The 17259-nt window shown below is 27.9% G+C and overlaps 2 protein-coding genes across 2 annotated transcripts in view; one reads left to right on the plus strand and one right to left on the minus strand.

The window, feature by feature from the left end:
• The first annotated feature begins 1393 nt into the window (after positions 1-1393).
• On the plus strand, positions 1394-2287 carry LOC136083111 (zinc finger BED domain-containing protein 4-like). The gene has a single exon (XM_065802520.1). It carries the CDS (start codon positions 1394-1396, stop codon positions 2285-2287), a length of 894 nt encoding a protein of 297 aa, XP_065658592.1.
• Positions 2288-4669: 2382 nt separating this feature from the next.
• Positions 4670-17259, minus strand: part of LOC136083112 (uncharacterized) — a 36865-nt gene continuing 24275 nt past the window's right edge. Inside the window, exon 3 of the mRNA XM_065802521.1 lies at positions 4670-5260. Coding sequence (XP_065658593.1) covers positions 4670-5260 — 591 coding nt within the window. The remainder of the gene's footprint in view (positions 5261-17259) is intronic.

Consider the following 17259-nt stretch of genomic DNA (forward strand, 5'->3'; position numbering starts at 1 on the left):
GACAATAAAAAAAGAGTCAGGGTCAAACAAGTTGCTGTTAATCTTGAAATGTTTTATTTTTCATACAACCCATTCTATGTAGCATGTTCCCGAACCAAATCATTTGAAAATTTGTTTTTTAAGTTTGATAAACATACATAAAAAGGTATGTCATTGAATGATAACTTCACAAATGTTGTATTTGTAGTTGTTCTTAATTTCAGGGATAATCTTTTCCCGGAATCCCAGGTATTTCTATTTATTAAATTTTTATTTTTTATGGATATCCAAATAGTTTTTTGGAAATACAAGTTTTAAATATTTTTAGTATATTTATATTTATTATTATATAAATATATTTAAATTTTTTGTCATCAAATAATTTAAATATAAAAGGTATCATTCATCAATTACTCTACACTCTGTTTTACTTAGGGTGAGTCATTATTTACTTAGGGTGAGTCATTATTTGTACAAATAACTTTTTCTTATTTGTACGCGTATATTTATTATTAAAGGGATTCACAAGTGCTGAGACAAATTATTTGTTATTTGTTAATTTTGTGACATTGTTGTTTTGTGTTGATAGATGTTTTGGTTTAATTAAGCAGAATTTAAGAAATGAACTGAATGTTGATTATATTCAAAAAGCCAAAACGAAGTTTAATAATTTTTATACCATTTACTTAAATTTATAATAATGAAATTTCTATTTAAATTGTTTTTATAAGTATTTTTGATACTTTTACAGCTAGAGTGTAGTATTGTGATATCATTGTATAAAAAATATTTTACTTGAGATAAAAAATGATTATTCTTAACATGCAACCATGGTCTGTTGTTAATGAAGCTGGTTTTTTAAGACACCATGCCATGATTGCTCTAAATTTTGAAATTGCTAGTGAAAAATACTACAGAAGCATGCTGGACCCTGCATATGAGAAGATTAAAACTGCTCTAAAAGATCGTTTGGAAGAAGAAGAAGTCGAAACGGTCTCCATTGGTCTGGATGCTTGGTCAAATTTTCACCACGAATATTTAGGGAAGACAATTCATTTCTTTTCAAAAGACTGGGAATAGATGAAGTTCTGCTTATCCTGCTCCAAATTTGATAATCGTCACACAGCGGCAAACATTTATCAGAAGATTCAAGAAACAGCCGAGGGACATTACTTCAAAAATTGGTGTTTGCTTGAGGGGCAATGCTGCAAATGTCAAGGCAGCCTTCAATAAACCAGGATGTGTCTATGAATCAGCTGGATGCCTCAACCATTCTCTTTAACTATTTATCAAAAAAGAACTTTTTTCTATGGAAACAGTGGAAACCCTTGTTGAGAAATGCCGAAAAATTTGCACTCATGCCTCTCACTCAAATGTGTTTCATACAGAGCTCTGCAAACAACAAGAGAGTCTGATGGGTAACAAAAATCAACTTGGGTTGAAAAATGATGTTGCAACAAGATGGAACTCGACTTTTTATATGCTGGAAAGAATTTTGCATCTTAAACCAGCTATTGCTGGCACTCTGCTCAAGTTGCCATCCTCTGGAATTGAATTTTCACGGGAAGACTGGAATATTTGTGAAAAAGTGGTTACAATTTTGGGTATTTTTGAAGAAGCCACAAAACTGCTCTCGGGAAGTGAATCTTGCAACAGTTCTTGCATTCCCATTGTGACAACTATTATCCAGTCACTTGAAACTACAAGTGGAGATGATGACATGATCACAATGCAGCAAGCAATGAAAACTGCTATGGAAATTCGTTTCTTGAACATGGAAAAGACTGAGCATTATTCCATTGCAACCTTACTTGACCCAAGGTTCAAACATTATTTTTTCCGATCCCAGGATGCCTGTCATGCTGCCAAAAAATCCATCTTGACACAACTGGATTCTTTCCTACCATCTCTCAATGAACCCAAACCAATTTCCAAAGGAACCAGCCTTACAGGATTTTCTAACTTAATGAAAAACATCATTGCCCAATCTCAAGCAACAACAAACCAAAGTTCAAACTCCAGACTGACCAAAGAAGTGTTGAATGATTCCTTGGACTCTCAGATATTTTCCGACTGTCTGGACTTCTGTAAGATTTATGAAAAAAATTCGAGTGGGAGAGTCAAGCTGGCCCTTGCCAAAATTGCCAAGAAGTTTCTGACTCCCCCACCAACATCAACTGATGTTGAAAGGTTGTTTTCAACTGCTGGAGATATACTAACCAACGAACGAAACAGACTTTTACCAGAAAATCTTGAAAAACTTTTGTTTTGCCGAGAAAATCTACCAAATGTTAACTTCCGTTATTAATTTACATCATTTCATTTATAACAACAAATCAACTCTTAATAAAACAAAATCGAAAGAGCATTGTTTAAACACGTAATTTCTTACTTTTAAAAAATTTCGGTTGTGCCGAAATTTCGGTAAAAGTTTTGCCGAAATTTCGGTTTCCATTTCGGTTACCGCAACCGAAATGAACCGAAACCGGAATGCCGCAACCAAAATGAACCGAAACCGAAATTTCGGCAAAATTCCAATTTCGGTCGATCACTAATTATAACATTATGTTAAATATAATATTTTTTGGGAATTTTTTTTTTGAGTTTATATTTTTATTTTATCTCAAGAAAAATATGTTTTTCGTTACTTTTTAATTTTCTTCTTATTATTATTTTCTTCATTTTTTTATTTTAGGAGTTATTGTTTTGAATGGATATATTAGCCATTTTCGCTTTGTTTTTTTATATTTCCATTATTTTTTACATGTGAATGGAAACCATTTATACTTTTATCACCTTGTTACGATCTAGACGGTTTCCATTTGCATTAAGTATCGATTTTTGGCACAAACAACAGGTTTATTAGTGTATTTGCCTAACTGGGCAGAAAAACAACTAATTTGAATGAATTTGTTAAGAGTATTTTCTACAGAAAAGCCTTTATAAAAAATATCAAACAGTTAAAGCTAATTTATTTGAAATAACTAGATCTCTTTGGTCCGTTTTTCTAAATTTGTTTAAATTATCTTTTTAAAAGAATTTTTATCTGAAATATCTTTTTATCTGAAATTATCTTTTTAAAAGAATTTTTACCTGAAATAACTTCTAACTAATAACTTGTCAAAATCCTTATAAAAAAATAAAGTTACCTCATTAAAAAATTTAAAATTATGATAAAAAAAAATTGATAAAAAAAAAAAAAATTTATGCAAAAATTTTATGTGGTCATTTTCAACTTTTTGAACCAAATATGAAGTTTCCTTAACACTAAACATATTTACTGAGTGTATGAAAAATTTACATTAAATTATTTTTTCATTTATAACTATTCATATTTTAGTCATTTTCCCTGTTCCCAAAGCAACGTACACCACCCAAATATCAGTAAAAAACTTTCCTTTGCAGATTTAAATCTTATTAAGTTCTTCACTCAAATTTACAGCCTTGTTTTTTGAATTTTTTTTACTCTGATAAAACCAAAATTGAGTAGGGTAGAGCGGGGCTAGTTGAGCATAGGGGGAAGTTGGGAAGTTAAAATATCTCAAAAACTATGTATCACATGGCAAAACATCTAATAAATGAAAGTTGGGGAATTAAAATGTTAACACAATGCGCAACAAAAGATTGCTGAAAAGCTACTGAGTAAGATATATGTGCACCTTTTCTATTTTGGACCAAAAAAGTAAAAAAAAATTATGCTATTTTTCTCTTGCATGCTCATTAACTTTTATATCTACTATCACTTAAGTGTTGATAATTTACCATTTTATTAGACTTTTGATTAAAATTAACTATTTTTTCTTAAGACTTACTGTTCTTTTTAAAATCAAACTAATATGTTACCTTGTTTTGAGGGGTAAGTTGAGTAGCTTTGAAAAAAAATAAATTAAACTGAACTATCGAACACAAAGATCACAACTTTGATGAGAAATGATAGAGCGGTACATTATTTATATATATTTTTAAAATTAGTAATGTTTAAATCGGGCTTCAAAGTTAAAGAGAGTTGTATAAAGTTATATTTTTATATTTTATGAGACTTTCTTATAATTTAAGTTTTTCACTTTTTGTACTTGTTTCATTAAGGTGTATAAAATAAAAAGTTAATAATTTATACACACGCTTACTGTTAGTGAAAGTTTTATTGATGGTTCACTCAAGTGTCGTATCATACATATTCATTTGTTTGTTGAATTTTTAACTTACCACACACTATTGCTTAACTTACTCGCTAGGGCAGGTTGAACAGCTCTGCAAACTTTAGGCAATATGTTTAAAAAAAAATCAAAAACAATACTTAATTCTTAACAAATTTTTAGCAGGTTAGATTATCTTTCAAATATTGAAAAAACTATGTAAGACCGTTCATGAGATCTGTTAGATTTAGTAAAAATTGCTCATATAGCTTTCTCTTCCCTACCTAAAACATTTTTGAATTGATTCCCAAGAGAACTTTTTTATTTATAGAAAAAATTTTTTTTAGCCTTTTCGTATAATTTTATTATATTGGCTGTTAAATCTTTTTTTTTTAATACTTTGATATATTAAAAATTATAAGATTTACTTTTCAACTCTGAGCAAAACACATTCACGGCTGGATGCAATTAGTATTTAATTGATTGTTACATATATTTTTTGTCAATTTTTTATATTATTTTTTTATTTACTTTAAAACACATTTTTATTTAAATCATTTTCTTACCGTTTCGGCTACGAGGAAGGCCTTTATTACTTCCAAATTTTTCTCATGTAACATAGTTTTATCTTGTTGTGCATCCACTTTTAAAATAAGTTCATTTTTAAGTGTATCCACTGTTGATGTAATTTTCATTTCAAGTGCAACCACTTCTGACACATTTTTGTTTTCAAATAATTCCACTGTCGAGGTAATTTTATTCTCAAGTGCAACCGTTTTCGACGCAATTTTGGTTTCAAGTGATTCTACTTTTGACATAATTTTATTTTCAAGTGCATTCACTGTTAACATAATTTTATTTTCAAGTGCATTTACTTTTGACGCAATTTTATTTTCAAGTGCAACTGCTTTTGATGCAATTTTGGTTTCAAGTGATTCTACTTTTGACATAATTTTATTTTCAAGTGCATTCACTGTTAACATAATTTTATTTTCAAGTGCATTTACTTTTGACGCAATTTTATTTTCAAGCGTATCCACTGTTAATGTAATTTTGTTTTCAAGTGCGTCCAATTTCGATATTGCCAATGAAAGATGGGCTTGCATTGAAGAATCGGCGTGCGTTTCATGTTCTTTTCTCATTCCCTTTTTAATATAATAAAAATCCTAATTATTTTAATATAAATTAAGATAGGAAATTATCTATATTACACATATCAAAACAAAATCAACACTTCTTTAACTGATTCAAAAGTTGTAGAGAAAAAAGACGAGAAAAAATAATAAATAACGCGGCATCCGTGATTTACTGTTGTTTTCTACCGCCCTTTCTTGCCATTGAAAGTAGCCAATTAACATAATATAGACTATAATAAAGTAAATAATCACGAATTTACGCACTAAAAAAAGAATTAGAAGTTTCTAACTCAGGGTAAAATATGTGATATATGCTTAGTAAGGTTGTTTTTTTTTTTATTTAAAAACTTTATTTCAAGTTGATTTTTACATGATTTAAATTAGTTTTAGTTAACACTAAAACTAATTTAAATCAACACATTTAATTTTTCAGACAGTACACAGACACATATAAATGTCATTAAAAAAATGCAATTGTCTCATAAAAAAAAATGTCATAAAAAATTACAATGGTTTCAATTTAAGAAAAAATATTTATAATAATACAATCTTAGCTAAAGATATAAGTCAGTATAAAATAAAACCAAAATTTTAAAAACAACTAATTTTGCAAACGCAATTATTACCCTACCAAATCTTTTGAACACCTTAAGACTTTTTGCATGGTCTCACTATTAAGAGTGTTCCAGAGCAAGGTGGCTCTATTTAAGGTACAGCATGAATCATTAAATATGGAGCCTTTAGGAGGTATTTCGGAGGTAGATTGAGTTTTTGCTACAACGGAGTTTTTTCATAAGTTTTTTTTATAGTAGAAAGATTTTTCATAAATATTGGATTTAGACAAATAATAGATTTAAAAGTTTTTTTAATTTAAAAGTAATTTAAAAGTTTCCATTATAAGAAATCCCAAGTTTCTCAGATGGATTCTTGCTCTATTATCAAAATTTAATAATTCATCCAGAGACAAATTAAACCTTTTATAGAATATAAATAGTGCTTTTTTATGAATTTGTTTGTCATCTTTTTCTAAACAAAACAGCCAAATTAGAGGACAAAAAGAAAAGTTTGACAAAATAAAAGCATTAAACAGCATAATAGATTTATCACGAGATAAAAAATTTCTTATGAGTGATATGGCAAAACGTATACCATTATTTTTACTGCATAACTGTTTAATGTGTTCCCCAAACTTTAGATCTTTATCAATTGTTATACCAAGTAGTCTTATTGGGTTTTTTTCCTTCTTAACGGAGGCAAAAAACCCTTATGTTACCTATTTTTAACGATAGATTTTTTGTGTTTTTTAAACCAACTAAAAGAAATTGGAACTTATCTGGGTTCGCAACCATCGAGTTTAACTGAAACCATTTGATGGTGTTGGTTGCTTCTTTTTGCAAACAAAAAATAACCTCCTCAAAGCAATAATCACAAGCATAAATAGTGTCATCAGCAAAATAACAACATTCTGTATCTTTAATAAATAAAAATAAGTCATTTATAAAGATATTGAACAAAACAGGTCCAAGGATTGACCCTTAAGGCTTTTCAGATAATTTATCTACCCAATTTCAGGCAGAAGATTTGTACCCTTTGTAAAAAATATAGGACGGGAAGAGATTAGGAAATTCTGTTAAAAAACCATAGGGGTCTAATTTAGTAATTTTTAAGTCATGCGGGATATAGTCGTAGGCTTTTGAGAGATCTATTAATATTGATGCAACAATGCCTCCATTATTAATACAATCATGCGGCATGATTGTATTAATAGCGGCATGATTCATGCCACTTATTAAGTAACAAAAAAAGGGCATGCTGAGTATTATAACCTCTTCAGAAACCACACAAAAGTTTATCAAATCTTAGCTTTATACATATCATGATTTGTTTATACAAAATAGTTTCAAAAACGTTAGAAAGGGCTGGTAAAATGCTAATTGGACGGTAATTTGACTTATCAGTTGGGTCATTTTTCTTAAAACATAGTATAACATCAGCTATTTTTAGAAATGATAGATAATTACCATCATGGATACTATTATATATGTAATCTGTAAGACTGTTCGTAAAGTGAACAATATAAGATTTTAAAATATAAGTTGGTATATCACCACTGGTCTTTAGTAGTAGATTTAGCACGCTTGGCCTTTTAATATTTCTTTTTATATTTTTGACCACGCGATGAGGTTTTAATATTTCTCTTTATATTTTTAACCACGCAATGAGGTTAAATCTTTATAATCTGTTAATATCTGTTAATCAGTAATAAGATCAAAAGCATTCATCAGCTTAAATAATAATAAGATCAAAAACTTTTTAATTTGATAACTTCTGTAGTGAAGGATAAACCCTGGGCCGGCACAAGGATCATATTAGGGGCGCCAATCTTTATATCCTAGACTAGGGGAGAGTGTGTATGAAAGAGCTAGTTTTAAAATGGCGTGAAAAAAACTCAATTGTAATAACTTTTTTTTTTTTTTTTTTTTTTTAATTAAATAATTACATTATTGGGTAATATTTTAAAACTAAAAAAAATCGGATAACAATGCCAATAATCTATCATACACCTGTTTTAAAAAAAGAAAGAAAACGGCTCTTTCATAACATTGCGTCAATGAAAGAGCCACCTCTGTGTCATGAAAAAGCCGTAACTTTTTTCGAACGACTATCAGTCGTAACTTTTTTTTGAACACTATCAAGTCTTTTAAAATTATTAAACTTTTAAATAGACTTCTAAAAATCAGATTGTACTTAAAGTTTTATAACTCTATGATAATCAATGATAAAACAGCTTTAATAATAGTTTCAGAAATTATTCAAAATCAAAAAATTAAATGAGAATGAGAATAATGAAATAACATAATAATAAAAATACATAATAATATAATAAATACATAATAGAGTATAATAAAATGAATCAAACAATACAAAAAAAGTTTTAAAAAATTATTTAAACTTTAAAAAAAAAATGACTTTATCTGAACTTTGACTTTTAAAAATTTCATTACATATTATTTTTAATTCAAACGGAGCTATGTTTTACAACTTCAGGAAAAGTCGTTAAAACAACTAATTTCAATAGAATAAGCTCAATGAAGCGTAACGAAAAATTTATGAAGTCGTTAAAGCGCAAAAACGATTATTTAGTATAAAAAAAAGGTAAATAAAAAAGTCGGCTTATTCATAGCATAAACAGTCGGCTCTTTCAAAAAATTGTTTGGTTAAATACATAATCTTAAATTAAACAATTTTGACAAAAGCTTTAATCTAATATTTTTTGTGTAAATGAAGGGCAAATATATATATAAGAATGCTGCATGTTTCTTTTATCAAATAAAACATTACGCTTAATCTTAAAAATAAATAAGTAAACCACCAAAAAATTACTTTTCATTTTCAAAATCTTTAGTGCTACCTTACGACGCTATTTATTTTAGTAGAACTGTACTTTTTTTGTGGGTTACAGGTATCCAGTGTTGCCACACAAAGAGTTAAATACAATTAGGATCGGATGCCAGTAAGTTAGAAATAATGGTATTGGCTCCTTCAAAACCTGGCTCATATAAACATATAACTCACAAACATATCCTGGCTGGATATGTTTGTGAGTTATATGTTTATTTAAATCGTGTTGTTTGTATGTTAAATGTTTACTGTTATCGTAAGTTTAAATTTAGGGGAGTCTAGTATATATCATAAATTATTGATTTGTATGTATTGTTATGTATTTGCTCCACACTTCAATTAAAAAGTAATTACAGAAAAAAGTAGTAATTAGTTATTTATTTAAAAGAATATGTTTGTGAGCCATTATGGCAGAAAAAAAGAAACCTTCGGGTTTCTTTTATAGTAAACGCAAATCAGATATGGAGAGAGAAGACAAAAAACAAGCAAAGACATTGATTAAATTTTTTTTAGGTCAAAAGAACAAGATCCAAACGATAATCAGCATCAATTGCAGGTAAGATTTGATATAAGGGTGCATTTATTGCTATTAAGTGAGTTAATAAACACAAATTAATAATAATTTAGAGAAATAATCAATTGCCGTTATTTAAGCCTTAATAACTCTTGGTTCAATTTTTAAAATATTTTTTTCTTGATGTTTGATGTTTTAGGACCACTTTTATTTCTCGTTTATATTAACGACTTATATATATTTTCTAACATTTTAAACTTAATTTTGTTTGCAGATGATACAAACTTGTTTTATTCTAGTAAAGATATCAGTAAATTATTTTAAACAGTAAACAAAGAACTTGAAAAATTAACCCAATGGTTTAAATCAAACAAACTATCTTTGAACATCAATAAATCCAAATACACTTTGTTCCATCGTCTTCATAAAAAACAAGATATTCCATTAAAACTTCCTGATCTTTTTATTGATAACGCATTATTAAAAAGAGAGCAATTAATAAAGTTTTTAGGTGTGGTTCTGGATGAAAATTTAACCTGGAGGGACCACATAGGTCTAATTGAAAATAAAATATCAAAAAATATAGGTGTTTTGTATAAAGCCAAGCAGTTTTTAAATCTATCTTGTTTAAAAAACTTATATTTTTCTTTAATTCATTGCTACTTAAATTATGCAAACGTTGCTTGGTGCAGCACAAACGCAACAAAAGTAAAAAAACTGTTTAGTAAACAAAAACAGGCTATAAGGATAATTACAAACGTAGACCGTTTCTCTCACACTCAAACATTATTTAATAAACTTAATATTCTAAATGTATATAAGCTAAACCTTTACCATATTCTTATCTTCATGTTTAAACTTGATAAAAAAATATCACCAATGTTATTTAATTCACTTTTTGAAAAAATAAACCACATATACCCTACCAGATTTTCAAAAAACAATTACATTCAATCCAAAACACATTATTCAGCAACCAAATTCTCAATTGCTAACCGAGGTCCTAAGCTGTGGAATACAATATTAAAAAATGAGCTGAAATCTAATTATTCTTTAAACCAGTTTAAAACAAAACTTAAGCAATTACTGATGATACATGAAAATGAATTAAAGTTCTTCTAAAAAGCTTTTTAAACTAGCAAACAAAAACAAAAATTAACCTACTAATTACTCTTTAATATTATATTTAATATTCTAAACAATAGTCTGCTATTGTAAATGTATTTCTTATCTTATAAGTTTTGAATTTACAAACGATTTTTTTAAGTTTTATTATTTGAAATACTAATTACTAAAAATATTGTAAAATTTTATAATTTCAATTTTTATTAAAAAAAGTTATTGTAAATTCTTTTTGTAATATTAATACTTATATATCATCTTATTTTACTAATCAGTTCTTAAATATAAATACTCTTTGAATTACTAAATATTTTAAACGTTATATATTTTATTTTTTGCATTTTGTTGAAACATTTTATTTGATGAAAATGCATTTTTTTGGGGGGGGCTTAATGATAAGATGAATTTTGTCTTCTTCAAGCCCAGTCATGTAAATATTTGTTTTTATAAATTACGAGCGTAAATTATTTTCAATCGGCAAATACAATACTAAAAAAAAAAAAAAAAAAAAAAAAAAAAAAAAAATGTTAGTTGTTAAGTGTACTATTAACCATTTTTATAATTCATAACAAACAGAAACAATTTGTACGCTAGAAGCAGATGGAATATTCACAGTCTCAAGATTTAATAGACATTCCTGATAAAGCGGTTAAAGCTTTTTCTGCATAAGACCGCTTTAATTTACAACATTACATGTGCGAGTAGATAAAGTTTTTTTCATTACAACAAGTACATGTGCGAGTAGGTTAAGTTTTTTTTACCATTTTTATTTAAGGTTAAGCTTTTTTTGAAAAATAAATTGTATACAAATACATTAAAAGTTTTGTTTTCAAACAAAAGTTTTAACTCCTCTCTATGTATTGTACAACTTCTTGGTACTTAAGGACAAGCTTTTTGTGGAACAAGTTTTCAATAGAAACAATAAAAACTTTTAAAAACCTGCTCAACACATTTCAAATTTTGACACTGTTCTTTCTGATTATCTACGTTGGGAAACTCGTGTGTATTATTTAAGCAAAAAAAATCAAAATGAGTTTAGTTGTCTTCTTTCCTGCAGAGTTACTAAGTTAATCTTGTGCGAACTGCAGAAAGCTTTGTATTATCCTATAATTTTGGAATGCATTCCTGACGTAAGTTGTAAAGAACAAATGTCATTTGTAGTTCGGTTTGTCTATGCAGTTTTAGGAGAAGAAGAAAAGGTAAAGAAACATTTTCTTAAATTTGTTTAGGTCTCTTTTACATTTGGGCAAAGGTTGACTGCTTGCTTGTTTAAAAATGGAATATCATTACAAAATGTGCGTGGCCAAGGTTATGATAATTATATAAACATGAATTGAAAGAATTTAAATGTACAAAAAAGAATCTTCGACCTTTACTCGCAAGCTTTTTTTCTTCTTGTGGAAGCCATTTACTATGCTTTGTTGACAGTTATGCAGCACTTTCCTGCAATGTAGCTTTTAAACTTTTCAGCAATATTCAAGAGAATTATAACTTTTTTTTTGGATCAATTTAAAAATGGAGTATATTAACAAATCGAGTAAAAGATTTGATTGTAAAACCTCTAAGCGAAACCCATTGAAAAAGCAGGAAAGACACCTTTGTAATACCATATTGATGTAGTTTATGACGCTGTTTATGAATCCACGTTAGATTCCAAGATTGATGGTTTCGGAAAATTTGCCGCTATGGGAATTGCCAAGAAAACTACAGATTTTAAATTCCTCTGCTGTTTGTCTTTTGGTATGATGTCTTGTTCAAATTTAATTTTATTTATTATTATTATTTACTATAGATACACTTGCTACAGAACAATATTCTGTGAATCTAACAAATAATTTGTAGACTTTGGCAGTCCAATTGTTTTTCAATATTGGTATCACTATGATAAATAATTATCAAGTCTATTTTTAAAATGGAAGACATTATCAGCCTCGACAACTTCTATCGGTAGTTGATTCCAATATGTAACGATTCTATTAGTGAATAAGAATTCTATTTGGCAAATGTTAATCTTGGTTTGCTTGATAATGGGGTGTTGATTATTTCTAATCGCTCCTGCAGGACCTTGGAGCTGATGCCAGTGTGGTTTAATTATTGGGACCTGCTAGTTTACTTTTATAAAGCTATTGGGAATTTTAAAATAATCAATTAGCATTCCTCTTATTCTTCTATCTTTAAGTGTAGTCAAACCAAGAACTTTCAGTCTTGATTCATAATTAAGTTTACTTAAAGCAGGCACTAGTTTAGTAGCTCGTTTTTGAATTTTTTTAAGATTTTCCATGTTTTTTTTTCTATAAGGATTCCGTGCTAAAGAAAATGTTTCAAGATGAGGTCTTACAAATGACGTGTACACAATTAGCTTTTGACGCGGCTTTTAGGCATTGGATTTCCCATTTTAAGTTGTTTGTAATTATAACACCAAAATCATGTTCGGATATTGTTTCTTGTAATTCCTGACCATTTATATAACATTTATGTTTATAAATGTTGTTATTTGTTTTTTTTCTTATATACATAACTTTACATTTATCATTATTAAATTTCATATGCCAGTCTTCAGCCCATTTCGCAGCTGTGTCAATGTCTGAAATGAAATAGATGATAATGGATTTTTTATGATCGCAATAAGTTTTGTATCATCTGCAAAAAACTTAATGAAATTTTTCATTACTTCTGGCATATCATTAATAAATATAACAAAAAATAGTGGTCTTAAACTACAACCCTGTTCAATTCCGCTAACTTCATTTTTGAGTAGCTACTTGAGCATTTTTTTAAGTAAATACGGGTAGATCCCTTCAATCAGAACGATAGTTATCCATAACTACTCTCTGCATCCTTCCTTTAATGAATGAGCTACACCATTTTAGAAGATTGCCTTTTATACCATAAGCATCTAGTTTTGTGATAAGAGCATCATGTGGTACTAGGTCAAAGGCTTTAGCGAAATCAACTGAGGCACCGAAGTTTAGCGACTCATTATGTCCAATGTCTCTAGTAAGTTTGACAGGCAAGATTTATATCTAACAAACCCATGTTGTTGATCAGAGAGCAATTTGTTATCAATGAGATGTTTTTTGATTACTTTTTTTATTATTCTTTCCATAATTTTACATACTACAGACGTGAGCGCAATGGGCCTATAGTTTGATGGGTTTGTTCTGCTGCCTTTTTTGAATAATGGTGACAGATTTGCTTCTTTCCATTTTGTTGGAATGCAGCCTAATTCGCATGAACGTTTAAAAATAATTGATAATATTTTTGAGTAGGTATTGAGCATTTTTTTAAATAAATACGGGTAGATCCCATCAGCACCAGCTTGTTTGTATTCATTTCGCAAATCAAGTTCAATTAATAATAAATATAAATAAAATAAATGATTGAGCTCTCGAAAAAGTCAGTGTTGAATGGGCAGATTGATTCTGTTCTTGATTTAAAGTGAGGATATTTTTTATTATTCTGGACAGAGTTAAATACATTATAAAAATGGAGGTTGAATTGATCGCAAATTTCTTGTCTATCAGCTAAAATTACGCCATAATTTTTAATGAGCGAACAAATTTTTTGATAATTGTTATTTTTACTATTTGCAAATGCGTATATTAATTTAGGATTTAGTTTAGCTTTTTTGATCAAAATCGATTCGTAATAAATTTTCTGGGCTTTTATAAGCTTCTTCAATGCTTTACAGTGAGATGAATATTTTTTTTTTGATGGAATCTTGTTTATTTGAGGCTAAAAATACTAAAATAATTATTTGAGGTTAAAAATACGCACCAAATGCTTTTTTTCATTCTTATTTGGGTTTTTAAAATATTAGTTAGCTAATTAGGTCTGTATTTAGTACATGAGATAACATTTTTTTGAGTAGGAATGAATTTGTTTATAGCTGAATTAGTTTTAGTTTATAATTTTTAATGCATATCATTAATATCAGTGTCATTAGTAAGTTTTTCATATTTAAGACTATCCAAATATTTCGAGATACTTGAAAAGTCACCTTTGTTCACATGGAACTGTTTTGATTCATTTTGATATACTGTAATATATTTTGTTTCAGTTATTAAGCTAAAGCTTCCTGAAGAATGTTGATGATTTCAACTTGTAGAGCCAAGTGGTGGTCCAATTATTGTATTGTAGATTGATTCAGGACAACTTGTAAAAGTAAGATCCAAAAAATTTTTTGAAGACGTTGGTTAATTTATGTTTTATGTAAAATAGTTAGAGTCAATAAGATATTTGAATAAAATACTGCAGGGTTCACCAGATCCTTGAAGTCTGCTTTTATTACTCCAAATAATGTCAGGGTTGTTAAAATCGCCAATAAATAGCAGCTTAAAATTTTTATTTGTGTTGACTAGGTTACAAGCTTTTTGAATTGAATTGTTTATGTCAATTGAGACCTCATTTGTTGAGTTAGGTGGACTGTAAATACATCCTATAATTAATGTTTCATGATTGCTTATTATAGTTTGAGCCCAGATTTTTTTATTTTTTGCTTTGGATAAATCTTTGTCAATAATTTCTAATGAGTTCAAGTCATTTCTAATGTATATAGATACGCCTCCACCACGACCTTTATCTCTGTTTTTGCTGCAGAAAGAGTAGTTATTAATTGAGTTAACTGATCTGGTGTTAAACCATGATTCAGTAATTGCTATTATGTGGTAATTAAATGTTGCAATAAGTATCTTTAGCTCATTCATTTTATTGTTTAAAATTGTTTTAATTGCAATAGTAACATGTTATTTCGTTTAAATTGGATGGTAAGAGAGGTCTGAGATTAAATAACTTCAATTTTTTTGAGTTCATTCCAACGTATTCCCCAATATAATTTCGTTCCGTTGTTAACACCATATTTCCTGTTAGTTGGTCTCCCGTCTAAGTCGGTTATGATATTTGGAAGGTTATAGTTGCGTATTTTTTCTTTCAGCTCGCAGTAGACACTTTTGTAGATTTCTTTCAGCTTGCGTAGACACTTTTATTACTAGTAAGTCGAATTTGTTCATTAAATCAATCAGCCAGATGTCTAGATTAGCTGTATCGCATTTTATTGTAGGTTGTGCCGCCGTGTAATGAGGATTGCACGCCACACTCATTATTATAATTTTTTTTTTTCACAGTTAAAGTTACATATAATATATACTTTACAGCAATATTAATTGAATAATAATAATAGAAATATAGAAATAAAAATAATATCGCTAATAATATAATACAATTATATATATAATGTAAAGTTAGATTAGGATAAAATTAAAAAATTAAGTTATACAAATGACAGAATACAAAACTTCCCAGCTGGCACACGACGTTGGAATAACGTTGATTGACGTTGATCGACGTTGATCAACGTTATTCCAACGTCGTGTGCCCGCTGGGTTAAGAGTTAAGAGTAAACGACGTAAAAAATAAAACGACCTAATTAGAATTTAATAGCAACAATTATAAGAAATAGAATATGCGTGAGATATTTAAAATGTAAACAAACTAAATTATTTTTAATTCAAATAAATTATTCACCGATAAAGAATAAACGACTAAATTAATAAACATAAGAAAAATAATAATGAAAGAAAACTACCAACTATAAAAAATTAAATAAGTATAATATAAATAGTAAGTTAGTATAAGAAGATAATTATATCGAAAATGCAATAAATATAGTTAAATTGACAAACAACAAAAATCTTTAAATATTTAATTTTTATTAAGTAATTTAGTAGCGATATATAAAATGCATTTCAAAGTAATGAAAGCAGTTTTATGGTGGAGGATTACATTTCACCGTTCAATGCTAACAGTACTTGCTGTATACCATACCTTATAATTTTTTCAATTTACTTTATTTAAGAGTTTTTATCTATAAAAGTTTTATAACTTTTTAAAATTACTTTTTGTTGTTTTTTTGATTAAATACTAATAATTTTTTGTCAATAATTAATATTAACTCCCTTAAACATATTACATTACTCAGGTAAAAAGAATATATCATTTCATTTTTAACTTTAGTTTAAGGTCTTGATGGAAATATGTTTTCTTTGCACATTGCTATATTATTTTAAAACGTGTAATTTAAATGACTACTATTAGAGATTTAATATTAACTTAATATTAAGTTAACTAACTTTTAGTTAAGCTTTAGTTAAGGATAGACCTGAGATAGACTTCTTTAGTTAAGGATAAACCTGTTGTTATTTTTAAATTAGTATGGTAACTTTTAAAGTCAGGTAATTTATTTAATTCATACATATAATAATAACACAATTGAAGTCCTTAGTCAATAGTAATTAAAGTATATTTATCTGTAATTTTTATTTGCAAAAATTAGAAGACGATGATGACTCCAGAAGACTATGCTCTTCTTAAAGGTCAAACTCTTCATAAAGTAAGTGTTTAACTCCGAAACCCTTGCATCTCACATGTTCAACTCTATGTTTCATGTTAAAGAACAATCTGTTTGCTTTTATAATATAAAAAAACAGATGGTTTGTTTTTTTAAAGTTGTTAAACATTTATTACGAGGTATGTTGTTAAACAAATATTACAAAAATGAGGTTGTATTTTATAAATATTTTAACTTATATATATTTTTTTAATTTATATATATTATTTTATTTATGTTTTATTTGTTTTGTGTTTATATATGTTACGGTTATATTGGTTTATATTTTGTAAATATTTTTTATATATGAAGTGTTTCTACGTTTGTGATGTGTTATAATGTTATGTGATTATAGTTTGTGGTTAATATGTTGTTTGCAAGGTTTCAAATTTTTGTGGCTTGGCTTAGTTTACAGCAAGAGTGTTGACCTTGCTAGCCAAGTGATTTACTTTTCTATAATGTGACATGGCTTTCTTGAGAATGATGTCCGTGCCAGTAAAGTGGTGCACTGGCATGATAAAACACATAAATTAAATCTGTTTGTAGTTAGCGTAATTATAAAATGTGTTGAAAAAATATTCTTGA

Source organism: Hydra vulgaris, chromosome 08 (assembly GCF_038396675.1).
Source record: "Hydra vulgaris chromosome 08, alternate assembly HydraT2T_AEP".
Classification (NCBI taxonomy): Eukaryota; Metazoa; Cnidaria; class Hydrozoa; order Anthoathecata; family Hydridae; genus Hydra; species Hydra vulgaris.

Excerpts from the sequence above, each read along its gene's own strand:
- LOC136083111 (XM_065802520.1), top strand. The coding sequence starts at position 1,394 with ATGGGTAACAAAAATCAACTTGGGTTGAAAAATGATGTTGCAACAAGA.